At 43.6% G+C, this 17,968-nt stretch overlaps 1 protein-coding gene across 1 annotated transcript in view; it reads right to left on the bottom strand.

Annotated features, from left to right (window-relative positions):
• The window catches only part of MKRN2 (makorin ring finger protein 2), a 37,860-nt gene that overhangs the window by 6,311 nt on the left and 13,581 nt on the right, over positions 1-17,968 (bottom strand). The window contains exons 2-6 of the mRNA XM_021069355.1: positions 13,071-13,199; positions 11,292-11,470; positions 9,843-10,147; positions 8,867-9,081; positions 6,901-7,011 (exon numbers count right to left, since the gene is read on the bottom strand). Of these exons, the coding sequence (XP_020925014.1) occupies positions 6,901-7,011; positions 8,867-9,081; positions 9,843-10,147; positions 11,292-11,470; positions 13,071-13,199 (939 nt within the window). The remainder of the gene's footprint in view (positions 1-6,900; positions 7,012-8,866; positions 9,082-9,842; positions 10,148-11,291; positions 11,471-13,070; positions 13,200-17,968) is intronic.

The following is a 17,968-nucleotide window of genomic DNA, read 5'->3' as shown; positions in this document are numbered from 1 at the left end:
TCTGTCACAAAGCACCTCCCCAATCGACCATCCTCTGCTGCCCACCTGCCAAGGTCCTGCATGACCTAAGCCACAGACGTGGCAACTCTGGATCCTTCACCCACTGTGCTGGGCTGGGGATCAAACCTGCGTCCCAGCGCTCCCAAAACATTGCTGATCCCACTGCACCACAGCAGGAGCTCCATGTCACCCTGTTCTTAAAGACCACGATTAGGCTGAAGCGCAAGGACGCATCAGACTTAACTCATGTCTGTGTCCCAGTAGGTCCCACATCCTTCCACACACCTTTGCCAGCCCCAGGGACCACTGCCATTGCTCCACAAACAAAATCTGTCATTCCCCTGGCCCCCCATCCCCAGGACACACAGGCTATCATGTTTCAGGGCTCAGGTCCTCCTCCTCCTGCTTTCTCTGACACCCCCAGGGGGATCCCAATGCCTTCTTTGTTACCACCGCTAGATGGGTCTCTCATGAGGAATATGTCACCAAAAAACCTGTATAACTACTTTTTGCAATTTCCCATGAAATTTCTTAATGATTTTTACTCTATATTCCCCACTGGTGCTTAGCTTGAAAGTGCCTGGCCTATTGCCCTGTAAAAGTGTGCAGAATGCATAAAAACACCATCCTCAACAGAAACCAAGGCCAGGAAGACCTAAACAGCAATTACACAAGAACAGCAGAGCTGCCTTCTCCAGGCTGGACCCCTCTGCCTCGCCACTTCTGCCCTCTGGTGGACACAGAGTAACACCACAGGAGAAAAAAATGGTGAAACGAGAAATTATCAAGCCTTTAGTAATCAATATGCAACTTAAAGGAAACCATTTAAAAAGATGACATACAATTATGCTTTTAGTACCCTTCCTACAGATTAACTAGAAATACAGACAGGCAGGCATTGGAGAATGAAGAGAAGCAGGTTTAAATTATTTAGAAGGATGGAATTGGCAAGAGGTTAACTTTTTTAGGGGGAAAAAAAAAAAAAAAAGAGTTCCCGTCCTGGTGCAGTGTAAATGAATCTGACTAAGAACCATGATGTTTCGGGTTCAATCCCTGGGCCCGCTCAGTAGGTTAAGGATCTGGCATTGCTGGCATTGCTGTGAGCAGTGGTGTAGATCACAGACGCGGCTTGGATCTGGTGTGGCTGTGGCTGTGGCATAGGTCGGCGGCTGTGGCTCCGATTAGACCCCTAGCCTGGGAACCTCCATATGCTGCGGGTGTGGCCCTAAAAAGCAAAAAGAAAAACAAAACAAACCCAAAAACGTTTAGCCTAGAGCAGGTGCCTGTTAAATATCTACGCAGGGTAGCTAAAACTCCCGTGGAGAGAGAGCCAAGTTTTTCTGGCTCTAAGAACAAAGAAACAGAGGAAATGAACCAGTGAGGAAGCAGCCCCTGCTCACCCCCCGCCTCCCATAAAAAAAGGGCCTGAGAGGGACCCACCGAAATGCTGTGTATCAACTTCATCCAAATCCCCAACCAGCCCCTGACCCACACACACATCAGTGGAGCAGGCTCATGGCAACTCTGCAAAGGATAAAAAACTGAGATTTGAACTGCTGCCCACAAGTTTGAATCTAAACAATTTATCTATTAAAATAAAACAATGCTTCCTTTATAGATGTACCTAAAAAAATCCAGAATTTCTACTGGGTAACATTTACAGTGTCTAGAACACAACCTCAAATGACTCATCATAATGAAGAATCAGTAAAATGTTACCCATTCTAAAGGGAAAAAGAGTCAACAGAGACCAACTTCAAATGACAAGGATTTCAAAGCAGCTACTATATGTGTGTTCAAGAAGATGAAGAGAGGGGAAAAAGAATGAAAACAAAACAAAACAAACTACATACACACCACAAAACAGAGCCCCAAACTTTGCAGAACAATATAAAAAAGTCCATTACCTGTGATTAAGAGTCCCAGAAGAAAAAAACAGGGTAGAAAAAATATTTGATGAAACAATGGCCAGAATTTCCCTACTTTTGGTATTACATTTGGTAAGAATTTTCCCTTACAAACTCAAAGAAAACCACGCAGTTAAATAGGAAAAATCACTCCCAAGGCAAAACATCAAACTTCTTAAAAACTAAGATAAAGACTCAAAAATGACACTACCGTCTGAACAACCACTGACTTCTTACCATAAACCAGAGAAGTCAGATAACAGTGGAACATTCGCAAAGTGCTGAAAGAAAAGTGGGGGGAGACCCCCAATCATTTCAGAATTCTGTTCATTGAAAATGGAGCCAGAAATTGAAACAAAAACAAAAGACCGATTTAGTCAATAAAAATATCCCTCAAGAATGGGGGAGGGGAGTGATTTCTGATAAAAAGAAAACTAAGAATTCATCATTAGCAAATGAGCAAAATGTTAAAGGCATTCTTGAGGCTGAAGAGAAATTACATCAACTGGAAGGAATTACATAACAGAGGAAAGAGCACTGGTAATATTAAATATGTTGGTAAATATAAACAACTTATTTTCCTTTTAAAAAATACACAAGTTATGGTGAAAATTACATTACCTTGTACGGTTCTAATGTATGTAAATATTACAGCTATACATTCCAGTAAAGGTGCAGGATACAAAATCAATGTATAAAAATCAGTTGGTTTTCCATGTACTAACAATGGATTATTACCATAAAGAGGAATTACGAAAATCTCATTTAAAATTGCATAAAAAAGAATATAGTACCCAGAATACCACAAAGGTGAAAGATCTGTATGTTGAAAACTGTAAGACAGTGGTGAAAGAAATTGAAGTTGACATAAATGGGAAGATACTCCATGCTCAAGGGTTAGAAGAATTAATATTGTTAATTCTTTACCCAAAGCAATCTAGAGACCACTGCAATCTCTATCAAAATTCCAATGGCATTTTTCATAGAAATAGAAAAAACAATCCTAAAATCTGTATAGACCCACAAAAACTTGGAATAGCTAAAGCAATCCCAAGAAGGACGAATGAAGCTGGAGCGCCACACTTCCTGATTTCAAACTGTATTACAAAGCTAAAATGATCAAAACAGGATGGTACTGACACAAAAACAGACATACAGATCAATGGAACACAACAGAAAGCCCATCAACAAACCCGTACATACATGGTCAATTTACAACAAAGGAGCCAAGAACATGCAATGGAGAAAGGACAATCTCTTTAAAAAATGGTGTTGGGAAAACTGGACAGCCACATGCAGAAGAATGAAGCTGAATCACTATCTGTTCCACACACAAAAATTGACTTGAAATGGGGAGTTTGCATCATGACTCAGCAATAACAAACTGGACTAATATCCATGGGGACGCCAGTTCAGTCCCTGGCCTAGCTCACTGGATTAAGGGATTGACATGAGCTGTGGTGTAAGTCACAGATGCAGCTCAGATCCAACATTGCTGTGGCTGTGGCATAGGCTGGCAGCTACAGCTCTGCTTCGACCCCTAGCCTGGGAACTTCCACATGCTGTGGGTGCGGCCCTAAAAAAAGACACACACACACACACACACACAAAATTCATTCAAAATGGTTTAAAGCCTTGAATGCAATACATGAAAGCACTGGCAACAAACTTCCTGACATCTGTCTTGAATATGATTTTTTGGATTTGACACCAATAGCAAAGGCAACAAAAGCGAAAATAAGCAAGAGGGGCCACATGAAACTGAAAATCTGTAGAGCAAAAGAAGCCATCACAAAAAGGAAAGACAATCTACTGAATGGGCGAAAATACATGCAAATCACATATCTGACAAGGGGTTAATATCCAAAATACATAAAGAACTCATGCAACTCAATAGCAAAAAACCACAATTAAAAAAAGGGCAAAGGAATTTAAAAGACTTTTTTTTTTTTTTCAAAGACACACAAATGGCCACCAGGTACATGAAAAGATGTTCAATATCACTAAACATCCAGGAAGTGCAAATCAATGAGATACCACCTCATACCTGTTAATAAAGACATCTGTACCCCTGCATGTTCACTGCAGCATTTGTAACAGCCAAGATAAAGAAACAAGCTAAGCTGTTTAACAGAGGAATAGATAAAGATTAATGGAATATTAATTCAGCCAGGGAGAAGGAAGAAAATCCTAGCAAAATCCTACCACTGTGACAACACGGATGAACCTTCAGGGCATTACACCAAGTGAAATAAGTCAGAGAAAGATAAAACACACATGGCATCACTTATATGTGGAATCTTTTTTAAAAAGGTCAGGAGTTCCCTGGTGGCCTACCAGTTAAGGATCTTGTGTTGGCACTGCTGTGGCTCAGGTTTGATCCCTGGCCCGGGAATTTCTGTATGCTGTGGACACAGCCTCAGAAAAGAAAGTCAAACTCATAGACACAGAGTAGAAAAGTGCTGCTGGGGCAAGGGTGCAGGGAAAATAGGGGGAGACTCGTAAAAGGGTGTAAGGATCTAGCAGAAAACATAGTGACTATGGTTGACAACACTGTATTGTACAGCTGAAATTTGCTAAGATGGCAGGACTTAAATATTCTCATAAAAAGAGAATATGTGAGGTGACGAATGTGTTAATTAGCTAGATGGGGGATTCCCTTCACAAGGTCTAGCAAGTCACCACAGTGTATTCTAAGTCGCTTCAAGTACAAGTACTTTATAAGATACTTTGTCTTGTCAATTATACCTCAATAAAGCTGAAATTAAAAAAAATATTACTTTGTGTGGTTCTAATGTACAGAAGCAATGTATTATGCATTGTATCTGTAGCACAAAGATGGTAATGAGGAAATAACTGCACGTTACAGAATACAGTAGGAGTATTAAATCTGAAAAGTTAGGAGTAAACTGTAATCCCAAGAAGAAAATATTTTTAAAAAAGAGAGGTAAGCTAAAAGGCTCTAAATTAGAATGGAATTCTAAAAAAACCCATCAATGGGGGAGCAGATCAAATGTTAAACAGGCAGCCCTTGCTTTGCACAGTTCTGATATGTGTAAGTTTCAGTTACCATGTGTTAACTGACTGAATGTTTGGACACACCCCCTAAAATTCACATGCTGAAATCCTAACGTCTGACATGACAGACAGAATTAGGAGGCAGGTGATTAAGTCATGAGGGTGGAGCCATCATGAATTGGAAGAGACCCCCAGAGAGCTCCCCCACACCTTCCACCACAAGGAAGCAGTGAGAGGTGCTGGCACCTTGATTGTGGACCTCCCAGCCCCCAGAACTGTGTTGTTGATAAGCCACCCAGTCTGTGGCATTTTGTTACGGCAGCCAGAACAGATGGGGATACCATGTATGGTGAGTTAAATGGTGGCCGCCTAAAGACAGATCCTAATCCGATGCCCTGGTACCTGGGAATGTTGCTGATGTAGTTCAGGCTCTCAAGATGAGATCATCCTGGATTAACAGGAGGGTCTTATAGAGTCAGAAGGGAAAGAAAGACACAGAGGAGGGAGAGACTGGAGTGATGCTGCCTCAGAAGCCAGGAGAGGGGCCTGGAGCAGATTCTCCCTCAGAGCCTCCGGGGAGAGCCAGCCCTGCCCACACCTGGATTCTGTATTTCCAGCCTCCAGAACTGTGAGAGAATAAATTTTTGTCTTAAAAAACAAATATTTCATCATGGTTTGGTTAAATAACCCTTGTCCCTCAACAGTGCAGTTCCAATCTCCATGGCCATGACACAATTGAGTGATGCGTAAAGCACACAGTCAGCTCTTCAGTCCAAACCACCATGTGAGTAAAGTGTACACCTCAGTCAGTGACGGTCATTGTGTATCTGCTACTCAGGGTAGCTGTGCTGCCTCCTCATTTCCCAGTGATAAGTCCACAAGGCATCTTAGAAAATTTGATAACTGAAAAAGGAAAGACATAAGCGCAGCAGAGAAAAGTGCTGACACTGGATTGAAACTGGAGTCCTCAACCCCCCGACCGCCTTCAACGCATCCCCACTCTCCTCAGTAGATCCAGAATGCGACCACCTGCCATCCGCTCCACGCCTCCCCACTGATCCCAGTCACTGCCACAACTCACCTGGACTATTTTAATAGCCCAACTGGTCTCCTCATTTCCACTTTTTCCTCCTCTTTCAATATATTCTCAATGGTTCAGCCACAGAGATCCTTTCAAAATACCCACATCAGATCATGAAGCTCCTCTGGTCATAATCCTGTGATGCTGCCATATTATCCAGAATAAGAGGCCAAGTCTACCCGAGGGTCCGCAAAGCCCGATGCAATTCGCCCACTCCCCTGCCCTCGTCTCCAGTATCCTTCCCCACTCGCTCCTCTCAACCAGGTCCTCCTTGCCATTCTCGAACAGCCTGAGTCTGTCTTCCATCTAGAACGTTCTTCTCAGTCACAATGACATGGCTCGCTGCCTGCCTCCCCCGAGGCTCCGTTCACATGTCGGCTTCCTGAGGCAATCTCTAGAAACCCCTTCGTTTCCCATCCCCGTTCCCAGCTTTATTTCACTCCTTAGTCCCACCATCTATTTATTATACATTTTCCCATTTATCTTGTTTGTTTATTATTCTTGTTCATTTTCCTTCAGTTGAATGTGAACTGTGTTAAGGGCTGGGATTTTTCTCTGATTTGTTTAATGCTCTATCCCCAGCAATTAGAAAAGGCCTACCATATAGATCTTTGGTCATTATTTGTTGAGCAAATGATCAGAGATGAGATGACAAGTCAACCTTTGCATTAGAAGCAGGATTTCCAAGGGATATTTATTGCTCAGCTTATGAACCAAAAAGCAAGTCCACTTCACCATGGCCTTGTTCATCTCTGCATCCCCAAGCCCAGCATGATGCTGAGAAGAAAGGCACTGAGAGTGGCCTCTGGCCCCTGCGGGGGAGGCCCTGCACTATGCAGAGTGAAATGAGAACCAGGCCAGCACCAGGATCAGGCCTGAGTGCAGAGCACTTACCCCATTCCCTGTTTGAAAGCTTCAATCAGCTCATTCTTTTTATTCTGATCTTCTACCCAATACACACTTGGAATTACAAATTCTGATATCACGCGGCATTCTGGACAAGACCTGAAATAAAAATCAGGTTGTAAGGGAAAGGTTGAGTTATGTTCTACCACTAAACTTCGTGCTCAAGAGCAGGACCAGTCCAGGTGTTCCCTATCCCCCAATTCCAAGAGGGACAATCACACACCCTAAACCTGACTATTAAAACATGTCCTTCTCAACGATAAAAAGACAACCCAATTTTAAAATAAGGAAAGGATTTAAGTAGGCATTTCTCTAGAATGGGCAATAAGCACAGAAAAAGATGTTTAGTACCATTAATATATCATGGAAATGCAATCAAAACCCTAACAAGGGACCACTCCTCACTTACTAAGATGGCTAATATCAGAAATAAAGACCAACATGAGTATCTAGACATAGTTCTCAATGCTATTCAGCAGGATCTCCTTGTAAATCTATTCTAAGTTGTGTCTGATAAGCCCAAGCTCCCAATCCCTCCCACTCCCTCCCCCTCCCATCAGGCAGCCACAAGTCTCTTCTCCAAGTCCATGATTTTCTTTTCTGAGGAGATGTTCATTTGTGCTGGATATTAGATTCCAGTTATAAGTGATACTCATGTTGCAACAGAAGAAAGGGTGGGGGAAAAAATGTAATTGTAATGTATACATGTAAGGATAACCTGACCCCCTTGTTGTACAGTGGGAAAATAAAAAAAAATTATTAAAAAATAAAAAAAAAAATAAAAAAAAATAAAAATAAAAAATAAAGAAATAAAGACCATATCAACTGAAAGCTGAGCTCCCACTGTGGTGCAGTGGGTTAAGGATCCAGCATTGCCACAGCTTTGGTGTAGGTCTCAGCTGCAGCCTGGATTTGATCCCTGGCTTGGGAACTTACATATGCTGTGAGTGCAGTCAAAAAAAAAAAAAAAAAGGAATAAAAGAAAAAAACAAGTGATGGCAAAGATACAGAGAAACTGGAATCCTCGCACATTGCTGAAGGGGATGTAAGATGGTTCAATCACTTTGGAAAGCAGTTGGGTGGCTTCTCAAATGTTACACAGTCTCCATGTGCGCAGCAACTTCACTCCTAGGTGTATACACACCCAAAGTACTGAAAATAGGGATTCAAACACACAAATGTTCAGAGGAGCACTAGCCAAAATAATAAGCAAAAGATGGAAACAATCTGAATGTCCATCAACTGATGAATACATAAACAAAACGTGCTCTAGGCCTACAACGGATATCATCCAGTCATTAAAAAGGAATGAAGTGCTCATTCATGCTACAACATGGGTGAACTCTGAATGCGGATAACAGGGTCTCTGAGAGAACCAGGACCTAGCGCGTGCAATGGTTCTGACTGTACATGCATGTGGCGAGCTCCTATAGCACTGGCTCTCCTCCTGCCCACTACAGAACTTAAAAATCCTGTTGTTATGTGCCAAGAAACTCTCAAAGCTGGGACAAGCCCTGTGCTGACTAACTGGGTATGTCCCATGTACCAGACATTACGTGAAATGTGTTACATGTACTATTCCATTTTCTTCAATTAACCCTATTTTACAGATGAAAAAAAAATGAAGCTAGAAAGGCAGATAGGCAATCGGCCTAAGGGCAGACCACCAGTAACTGAGTGGCAGAGTCAAATGGGCCTTCTCACCCTGCTGCAGATCCCCTAGCACCTTAAGCACCCGGCAGGAACTGTTGCCCATACAGTAAAGGAAAAGGCTCTTGGGCTTAGGGAGTGTCTGTGACTTGCTCAGGTTCCTTCAGCCAAGGGTCAGGACTCACTGCTCACCCTTGCTTGGACCCACTTCTGGAGGACAAGGGAAGGCCTCAGAGCAGGTGGAAGAAGGGCCCAAATCAAACTCACCCTGATTTCTAGAGTTAAGCACCCCAGCTGCACTCACTTGATGATGGGGTTCTCAAACTGCTTGGCACACCTCCACTGCCTGATGCAGGACAAGCAGTACGTGTGGTTGCAGTTGGAGAGGATCCCGAACCTTCGCTCCGAGGCCGACGCCTTCTCAAGGATCACCTCCATGCAGATGCTGCACACTTTGTCCTGACTGGCCTGGAAGGCAAAGGCCTTCTCCATCTCGTGTTCGAAGGTCGACATGCAGGTCTGAAGCAGAGGGAGGAGGAGACCTGAGCTTCTGGGTTTGGGCACCACGGGAGCCTGGGCAGCTGCCGGCCACATGGCACAACCAGGATCGGGAAGGAACAGGAACTGTGCTGCTTTCGGCAGGCCCAGCAGCCCCTACGTGGGGACGCAAAGCTCTCGAACCACAAAAAGGACTTCAAGCCACCACTGGCTCGGCTCTTTGCTTGCCAGCACTGATATGGTCACCTCCAATTTTAAGCCAAGACCAAAAGCCCAAGGTTAGGAGCCACTGTGGGGTCACAGACATCACAAGGACTGAGACCCTGCTCTCCTGGCCCCTCTGGGCCCCACATTTCCCCACCCTGAACCACACATGACAGAAATGCTGAATAATCCTTAATGTGCAACATCAGACTGGCAGCTCAGTTAGAGGTGACAGCATCACTTCTGCTCAAGAGAACAAGTTACTGAATGAATCCCTTCATTTAGGAAGCAGGTGGCACCTCCCACAGTGTCATGGTATCAGGTGCTGGAATCAATGCAAAGGATACGCACGCAGACCTGGGCCCCCGCTCAGCGAGGCAGACACAGGCTACACCCACATGTAACACTAGGATGTCACCCCCTGAGCTCCTAGAATTCTCTGGAACTCGGCCTGGCTGGTCAGGTGGAGAATACAGGTATTACTGGCAGAAAGATGCTTAGAGAAATACCAACAATTTTGCCACTTAGTGCCCTTCACATTTCTTAAAATAAGTTCATCTAAAGGCTTGCAACTGTACCTTCTCGTGAGCCTTCCTTTGCTCTGGGTTGAAGGGGTGCAGGACTCGTAACCTACAGATCTCACATACTTCCCCATGCAGGTAGACACACGCATCCCCAAAGCGGCACTCCCCAGCGGCCGCATAGGGGCACAGCTGCTGCTCGCTGCTGTAGGAGCTGCTGGCCTCTAAGTCGTCCAGACCACTCCTGATGGCATCCAGGTAAGAATGTGGCTTCATCTCTGGGCTATTCGGCAGGTCACTGCAGCCTCCTGGGTTACTCAAAACACTTGGGCAGGTCTTTTCTTCAGCTAGGCCAGAGAGGTCTGAAGACAGACACATGTACACACACCAATGAGGGTTGGTCCAATCTTTCTGGTAAGCAATCAGTCGAAAAGTGACAAACTCACCCTGGCTTTGGGAATTTCACTCATAGGAATATATAGAAAAAACAAACAAACAAAAAACAGGCCAAAAGGGGAAAAAAAAAAAAAGGAAAAAATGTTGAGTGACATTACTTACAATCACAATAAAAAAATACAGAAATCATAATTGGCAACATAAGAGCAAAGCAGACCATGCACAGTATACTTATACAAAAGAACACTCCAGTTGCTCTTAAATATTGACAAGTATGGAAATGTCAACATTGGACCAGTTACAATTGGAAAAAAAAAAAAAAAGGAAAACAAAGTATAAGTTAAAGGGAGTTCAGAATGACATCAAGAGATTATACAGTGGTTTCCTTCTTACCAGTAGAGTTACCAATCATTCTAAAGTGGAGAAGGAAAATCTGGAGCAAGTCTCTGGGTCCTGAGGCCAGAGTCAAACTACCACTCGCTTCTCACACAAGGAGCTGCTGCCTCCTCATCACCCACTTCTAACCTTTGCAGGGGGATGGACTTCTTGTTTGCTTTGGATGGAATCTACCTATCTTATGCTGAACAAGTCCCAGAAGTGGAAAACCTTCACCTGGTGAGGACCAGCCAATACAAACAACTCTCAGTTTGCAGCCTCCTACCCACACAAACCAGACTCCACTGTACAGACTACTGCCTAAACCCCAACACGCTATTCTATTTCCAAAGACGTGGCTGGCTCAGCATAAGAACTAAGACTATGAACTAATAACCGAGAAGGTCAACAGTGAAACAGGCTCTTTATCAAAATATGTAGCTTTGAAATAAAGAGCTTGGTGCTTCTCAAAACTGGGAAACTACCCTGTGTAGATGGCAGTTTGTGGTGACGAAAAGGTCACTCTTCATATTTTGCCAGGCAAACCTGGGGCTCTGTCCCAACATGGGCACAAAGTCAAAAGCATCATCTGAGCACCTGGCAGCCAGATGAAGTCTGTTCTCAGGACGGTTCTGGGTATGAGGTTAGGAGCTCCCTTGACAAGAGAAGGCCAGAAAGGAGCAGGAAGAAAATCAAGACTGCTTTTTAAAAAGGCAAAAGGTTCTACCCACTCACTTCGGTCTCTAAGTACCAATGTCCTCTTCTCACGTTTCCCAGGCTCGTGTAAGTTGGTTTTCACGATTGACGCAGTAAGGTCAGGAGGATGAGGACTGTGGAAAGCTGGGGATGGCACACCGTGGGGCCCGGTGCCCACGGCACCACCAGATGCAGCAGAGGGCCTCGTGTGATCGTATCTACACAAGAGACACAGCAGATGCATTACAGACATGCCACACCCACCAGCCTCCCACACTCCCCAGGCCCAGAACAGCCATCCTTCTGCTCAATTTGTGAACATGGAGAATCAATCTTTTCCCGTAGTTTAACTGACAAAAGTCTTATCGGTTAGTCAGAGCTGCCTGGAAGTTCAGAGTGCGTGGTACACAGCTGTCTATCACCCACGCTCAGGTGTCCCAGCTGCACTTGAGTGGGACAAATGTGTACTGCCCGACCACACAGTGCCCGACAGCGCTGGAGATGTTGAGTGGCATCTCCCGGACTGTCCCTCGGGGGTGCCCACCAGTGCGGGGAAGGGAGAGTAGACCAACTTTCAGGGTCCCAGGCAGCACAGAGTCAGGACTGATGGGAGCTTTGCAGCCCAGGAAAGCAGATCACTCTTCACTACAAAAGCACAGGATCAGGTTTTGGAATGTTCTTCTGTCTAGAAGTTACAAAACTTGCCTACAGAGTTAAGTGGAAAAGAGGAAGACTGTATATGCCTATGAAGGTTCACTGCAGGGGTACTGATGGCAAAAAACTGAAAGCTACTTAAGTATCTAATACAGGAATAGTAATAAAATGATGGTATGTTAATACGATGAAACATTATAAAATCACAGTTAAAAGATAAAGTAGCAGCACTGGAAAGAGCTTTTGACATGTTACAAAAAGGCAACATACAAAATCTTATGTAGGAGTTCCCATTGTGGCTCAGTGGAAATGAATCTGACTAGTGTCCATGAGGACGCAGATTCAATCCCTGGCCTCGCTCAGTGGATTAAGGATCCGGCATTGCCCTGAGCTGTGGTGTAGGTCGCAGACGCGGCTTGGATCTTGCGTTGCTGTGGCTGTGGTGTAGGCAGGTGGCTATAGCTCCGATTTGACCCCTAGCCTGGGAACCTCCATATGCTACAGGCACAGCCTTAAAAAGACACACCACAAAAAATCTTATGTACACTATGAGTGCAATTTTACAACTACAGGCTCTTAAGAATAGGCCTGAAAAATGATTTTTGAAAAATTAAAATTATTTTTAGGGTACTGAATTTGAGGTTTCAAAGTTACTTTTTTTTCTTATGGCCGCACCTGTGGCATATGGAGGTTCCCAGGCCAGGGGTCGAATCGGAGCTGTAGCTGCTGGCCTACACCACAACCACAGCAATGCAGGATCCCAGCCAAGTCTGTGACCTACACCACAGATCACGGCAACGCTGGATCCTTAACCCACTAGGCAAGGCCAGGGATTGAACCTGCATCCTCATGAATGCTAGTCAGATTCATTAACTACTGGGCCACAATGGGAACTCCTCAAAGTTACTTTTGTAATATTGTCATATTACTTTTTTCTTTCTTTTGGCTGCCCACAGCATATAGAGCTCCCAGGCCAGAGACTGAACGTATGTCCCAGGGCTCCCAAGACACTGCTGATCCCATTGTGCCATGGCGGGAGCTCCTGTCACCCACATTACTTCTAAAGCAAAATTTTGCCCTCATCAAGGCCCGTGCTCCAAATGAAGGATTTAAATCCCTAAGTAGTCAAGTCAGTATTACAGCTGGGACAGAATCAGTTCTTGCCTGCAACGAGTTCCATAGGCACAATAGCCTTTCTGGTAGTATTTGCAGATGGTAGATGGCTTGCTGTTTGCCAAGTCATGAGAGAACAGGCACTGGTTTCCTTCCCGACACACACCATGCATAAAATACCTGCAGAGACAAGCAGAGGCATAAAACTTTTAGAAGCACACTTTGCTTTATAAAATCACCATATTCTTGGCAGTCATCTTGTGGAGCAGCAGATCGCTGCTATGGTGTCGGTTCAGTCCCTGGCTCGGGAACTTCTGGATGCTCAAACACAGCCAAAAAAAAAAAAAAAAAAAAAAAAAAAAAAAATTCACTACATTCTTGAACCCAACACACAAACATACACTATACATATGTTACATCTTAGGGCTCTCTCGGGATTTGGAGACATACTTATGTTCTTGACTCTAGGGCAGAGTGATTTCAGATGCACCACAACTATTTCAATGACAACTTTTTTGGAAGGAAAATTATCCTATAAATTTCTATCTTAAGATAAATGCTCTTGGTTTGAGGTATGTTATGTACATAAAATGTGAGCCTTGTAATTGTGAAAATACACTGAGAAACTGCTCTGTTCTCACGGAGCCTAAAATGTATGGTTGTAATGGAGTCAGAGAGACCTGAGCTCAAGATCCAGCCCTGCCACCTATAAGCAAGTCACAAAACAAACTTCCGTGGGACTTGCTACTTTCATCTATAAAATGAAAATTATACTACCGATTTTACTGAGCTGTGGTGAGGACCAAGTAAGATAGTGTAGCACCAAAAGATTTACATATAGGAGTGATCCACAGGTTGTCCAATTCTGGCCCTGAAGAAACAGATGGGAGGCATTGTAGTTTTGTGTGGCCAGAGCAGAGAGACCTGGCTGAATATTCAGAGGAAACTGGAGGGAGAGTCCAGAAGGACATCCTTTGGCATTAAGGGTAAGTCCCAAAATAAGAAGACTTCAGGTCTGCCCTAATAGAGTTTTTCGTTGTTTTTTAAATACAAGCTTCAAAAGGATCTAGCTGATAGCTAACAACTTACTGTCAGCTGAAACAAACTTTTAACACTCTGAAGGAAGACAATTAAAATCCAAATGCTCAAAACCACTCACAATGTTTGGCATCTAATCAAAAATTACTAAACATACCAAAGAGCAGAAAAATGTGACCCTAAACCAAGAAAAAAATTAGTCAATAACAGGAATGACAGAAGACGGACTCAGTAAATAAGTACTTTAAAAACAGCTATTACAGGAGTTCCTGTCATAGCACAGTAATAAACGAATCTGACTAGAACCATGAGGTTGCAGGTTCGATCCCTGGCCTTGCTCAGTGGGTTAAGGATCCGGCATTGCCATAAGCTGTGGTGTAGGTCGCAGACACGGCTTGGATCCCTCGTTGCTGTGGCTCTGGCGTAGGCCAGTGGCTACAGCTCCAATTAGACCCTTATCCTGGGAACCTCCATATGCCATGGGAGCAGCCCTAGAAATGGCAAAAAGACAAAAAGACAAAAAAAAAAAAAAAAAAAAAAACACCCAGCTATTACAAATATTTTCATGGAGTTCCCATTGTGACTCAACAGGTTCATTACGAACCCAACGTAGTCTCCGTGAGAATGTGGGTTCAATCCTTGGACTCGCTCAGTGGGTTAAGGATCTGGCATTGCCGCAACCTGCAGCATACGTCATAGATGTGGCCTGGAACCGGTATTGCTATGGTTGTGGCATAGGCCTCAGCTGCAGCTCTGATGTGACCCCCAGCGTGGTAATTTCCATATGCCTCAGGTGTGGCTATTTAAAAAGTTCAATATTAGAGTTTCCGTCATGGCTCAGTGGTTAACGAATCCGACTAGGAACCATGAGGTTGCGGGTTCAATCCCTTGCCTTGCTCAGTGGGTTAAGGATCCGGTGTTGCCATGAGCTGTGGTGTAGGTCACAGATGCGGCTCGGATCCCACGTTGCTGTGGCTCTGGTGTAGGCCAGTGGCTACAGCTCTGATTCAATCCCTAGCCTGGGAACCTCCATATGCCGCGGGAGCGGCCCTAGAAAAGGCAAAACAGACAATAAATAAATAAATAAATAAATAAATAAATAAATAAATAAAATCAAAAGTTCAATATGCTGAAGAATTTAAGGAAAACACAAAAATAATGGGAGAAATGGAAGATATAAGAGAACCAAATAGGGAGTTCCCTGGTGGTCTAGTGGCTAGGACTCGGCACTTTACCCCTGCAGCATGGGTTCAATCCCTGGTCTGAGAACTGAGATTCCACATCAAATAACTGTAAGCTATGTGGGGGGAGCCACAAAGAACTTCCAGAAATGAAAATTAGATTGTAATGGCAGTAGTGTAATTACACTGTATAAGAAAATGGAAAACCTGAAGGCAAAGCAATAGAAACTGTCCAAACTGAAGCATGACAGGAAGAAAGACTTTTGCTTCTAGCTCTGAAGAAGCATGGAATTTGCCCTCCTAATGAGAAAAAACCTAGAAAATAGAACAAAATACACGAAACAACTGCTTTCAGACATGGAAACAATGCAACACAAGACTGGCACTTGAAAGAAGGGAAACAAGAAAGGTGAGCCTGGCTTTCTGGATAGAGGAGTATTTAGACTTTGGAGCAGGGAGGGGAACCCCAAACAGAGCACTGCTATTTGCTGAGGTGAAGAGAGAGATGGAGTTCAAGGGGGCTAAGATTCTAAATAGAACCACACATGCATGATAAATGACTTTTCATTAAAGATGTCAAGGTAAGTGAACAAATGATCCTGGATCTATACGGGGAAAAAAATGAAACTCAAACATTGTGTCCGCTGATGTTACCAAATATGAATGAAGTATACAACACAGTCTGCAATGTATCCTAGCCAAAAAAATTTAACTTTACCAACAAAACTGCAGATCTACTCCTAGTTTATAGGAAATACGGGGGATTCGGAACAAGTTAAAAGCCCTCATGAGGAAGCAACCAGATAAAAAGAAGAGGCAGTATATGGGCCTGGTCTCTTTACTAAGGAACTATCATGGAAAAATGGGCGGGGGGGGGGCTTGGGTTTGGAAAATAGTTTGGTGGCTTCTTAAAAACATAAATTAACCATTTGACTCAACAATTTCACTCTATTTACCAAAGAAAAGTGAAAACATATGTTCACGTACATAACTGTACATCAATGATCATAGCAGCATTATTCACAACAGTCAAAAAGTGAAAACTTGGAGTTCCCGTCGTGGCGCAGTGGTTAACGAATCCGACTAGGAACATGAGGTTTCGGGTTCGATCCCTGCCCTTGCTCAGTGGGTTAACGATCCGGCATTGCCGTGAGCTGTTGTGTGGGTCGCAGATGCAGCTCGGATCCCAAGTTGCTGTGGCTCTGGCAGAGGTTGGCAGCTCAGCTCCGATTAGACCCCTAGCCTGGGAACCTCCATATGCCACAGGAGTGGCTCAAGAAATGGCAAAAAGACCAAAAAAAAAAAAAAAAAAAAAAAAAAGTGAAAACTTCTACAATTCTATCAACTGGTGAATGGATAAACAAAAGGGAATATAGCCATACAATGGATATTTTTTGGCAATAAAAAGGAATGAATAATGGAACTCGAGTTCCTGCTGTGGCTTAACGGATTAAGAACCCAATACAGTATCTGTGAGAGTGTGGATTTGATCACTGGCCTTACTCAGTAGGTTAAGGATCTGGTATTGCCACAAGCTATGGTGTAGGCCTCAGATGCAGCTCAGATCTGGTACTGCCTTGACTGTGGCATAGATCACAGCTGCAGCTCCGATTCGGCTGCTAGCCCAGGAATGTCCATATGCCACAGGAAAAAAAAAAAAGTAGTTCCCTCTATGGCTCAGCAGTAACAAACCCAACTAGTATCCATGAGGATATGGGTTTGATCCCTGGCCCAGCTCAGTAGATTAAGGATCAGTGTCGCCTCGGGCTGATGTAGGTCACAGACGTGGCTCAGATCTGGCATTGCTATGGCTGTGGCACAGGCTGGCAGCTCCTCCAATTCCATGCCTAGCCTGGGAAGTTCCATATGCCACACATGCAGCCATAAAAAGATTAAAAAAAAAGGGGAGGGGGAATGCAACAAGAATGAGCTACAAACACATTATAGTAAGTGAAATAAATTGGACACAAAAGGCCACATGTTGTATGACTCCATTTACATGTAATATCAAAGGGCAGATCTATAGGAACAGACTAATCCCTATATAGACCATTAAATAGTCTACACAGACTACACAGACAGAGTCCCTATATATGGTATGTCAATTATACTTTACTAAAGTAATTAAAAAAAGAAAATAAAAAAGGAGGAAACCATACTAGGTTAGTAGACAAAATATAAGGTACATAATAACCACATGCAATATTTAGTCCTAGATTATTTTACAGTTTGGACAAACTAGCTGTAAAAACCATTCTGGAACAAATGGGGAAATTGAGTATAGACTAGATATTAGATAACTTATTGACACAGAAAGTTGAAGATCATTATTTTATTTGTGGCCACGCCTGTGGTATGTGGAAGTTTCCGGACCAGGGGTCAAACCTAAACCACAGCTACAGCAGTGACAATGCCAGACCCATAACAGCTGAGCCATTGGGGAACTCCTGGATATTATTAACTGAAAAAAGCAGATTATAAAACAGAATATATAGTAAAACGGTGCAGCTGCTATGTAAAACAGTACCACAGTTCCTCAAAAGATTAAAAGTAGAATTACCATAAGATTCTACAGTTCCACTCATGGGTATATACAGAAACAAACCGAAAGCAAGAACTCAAGTATTTGAACACCCCTGTTCAGAGAAGCATTATTCACAGTAGCTAAAAGGTGGAAGCCATCCAAGCATCCATCAATGGATTAAGAGATAAAATGTGGGTACACATACA

Source organism: Sus scrofa, chromosome 13, assembly GCF_000003025.6.
Source record: "Sus scrofa isolate TJ Tabasco breed Duroc chromosome 13, Sscrofa11.1, whole genome shotgun sequence".
Classification (NCBI taxonomy): Eukaryota; Metazoa; Chordata; class Mammalia; order Artiodactyla; family Suidae; genus Sus; species Sus scrofa.
The sequence above is the reverse complement of the archived record's forward strand: the minus strand, read 5'-3'. Positions and strand labels throughout refer to the sequence as shown.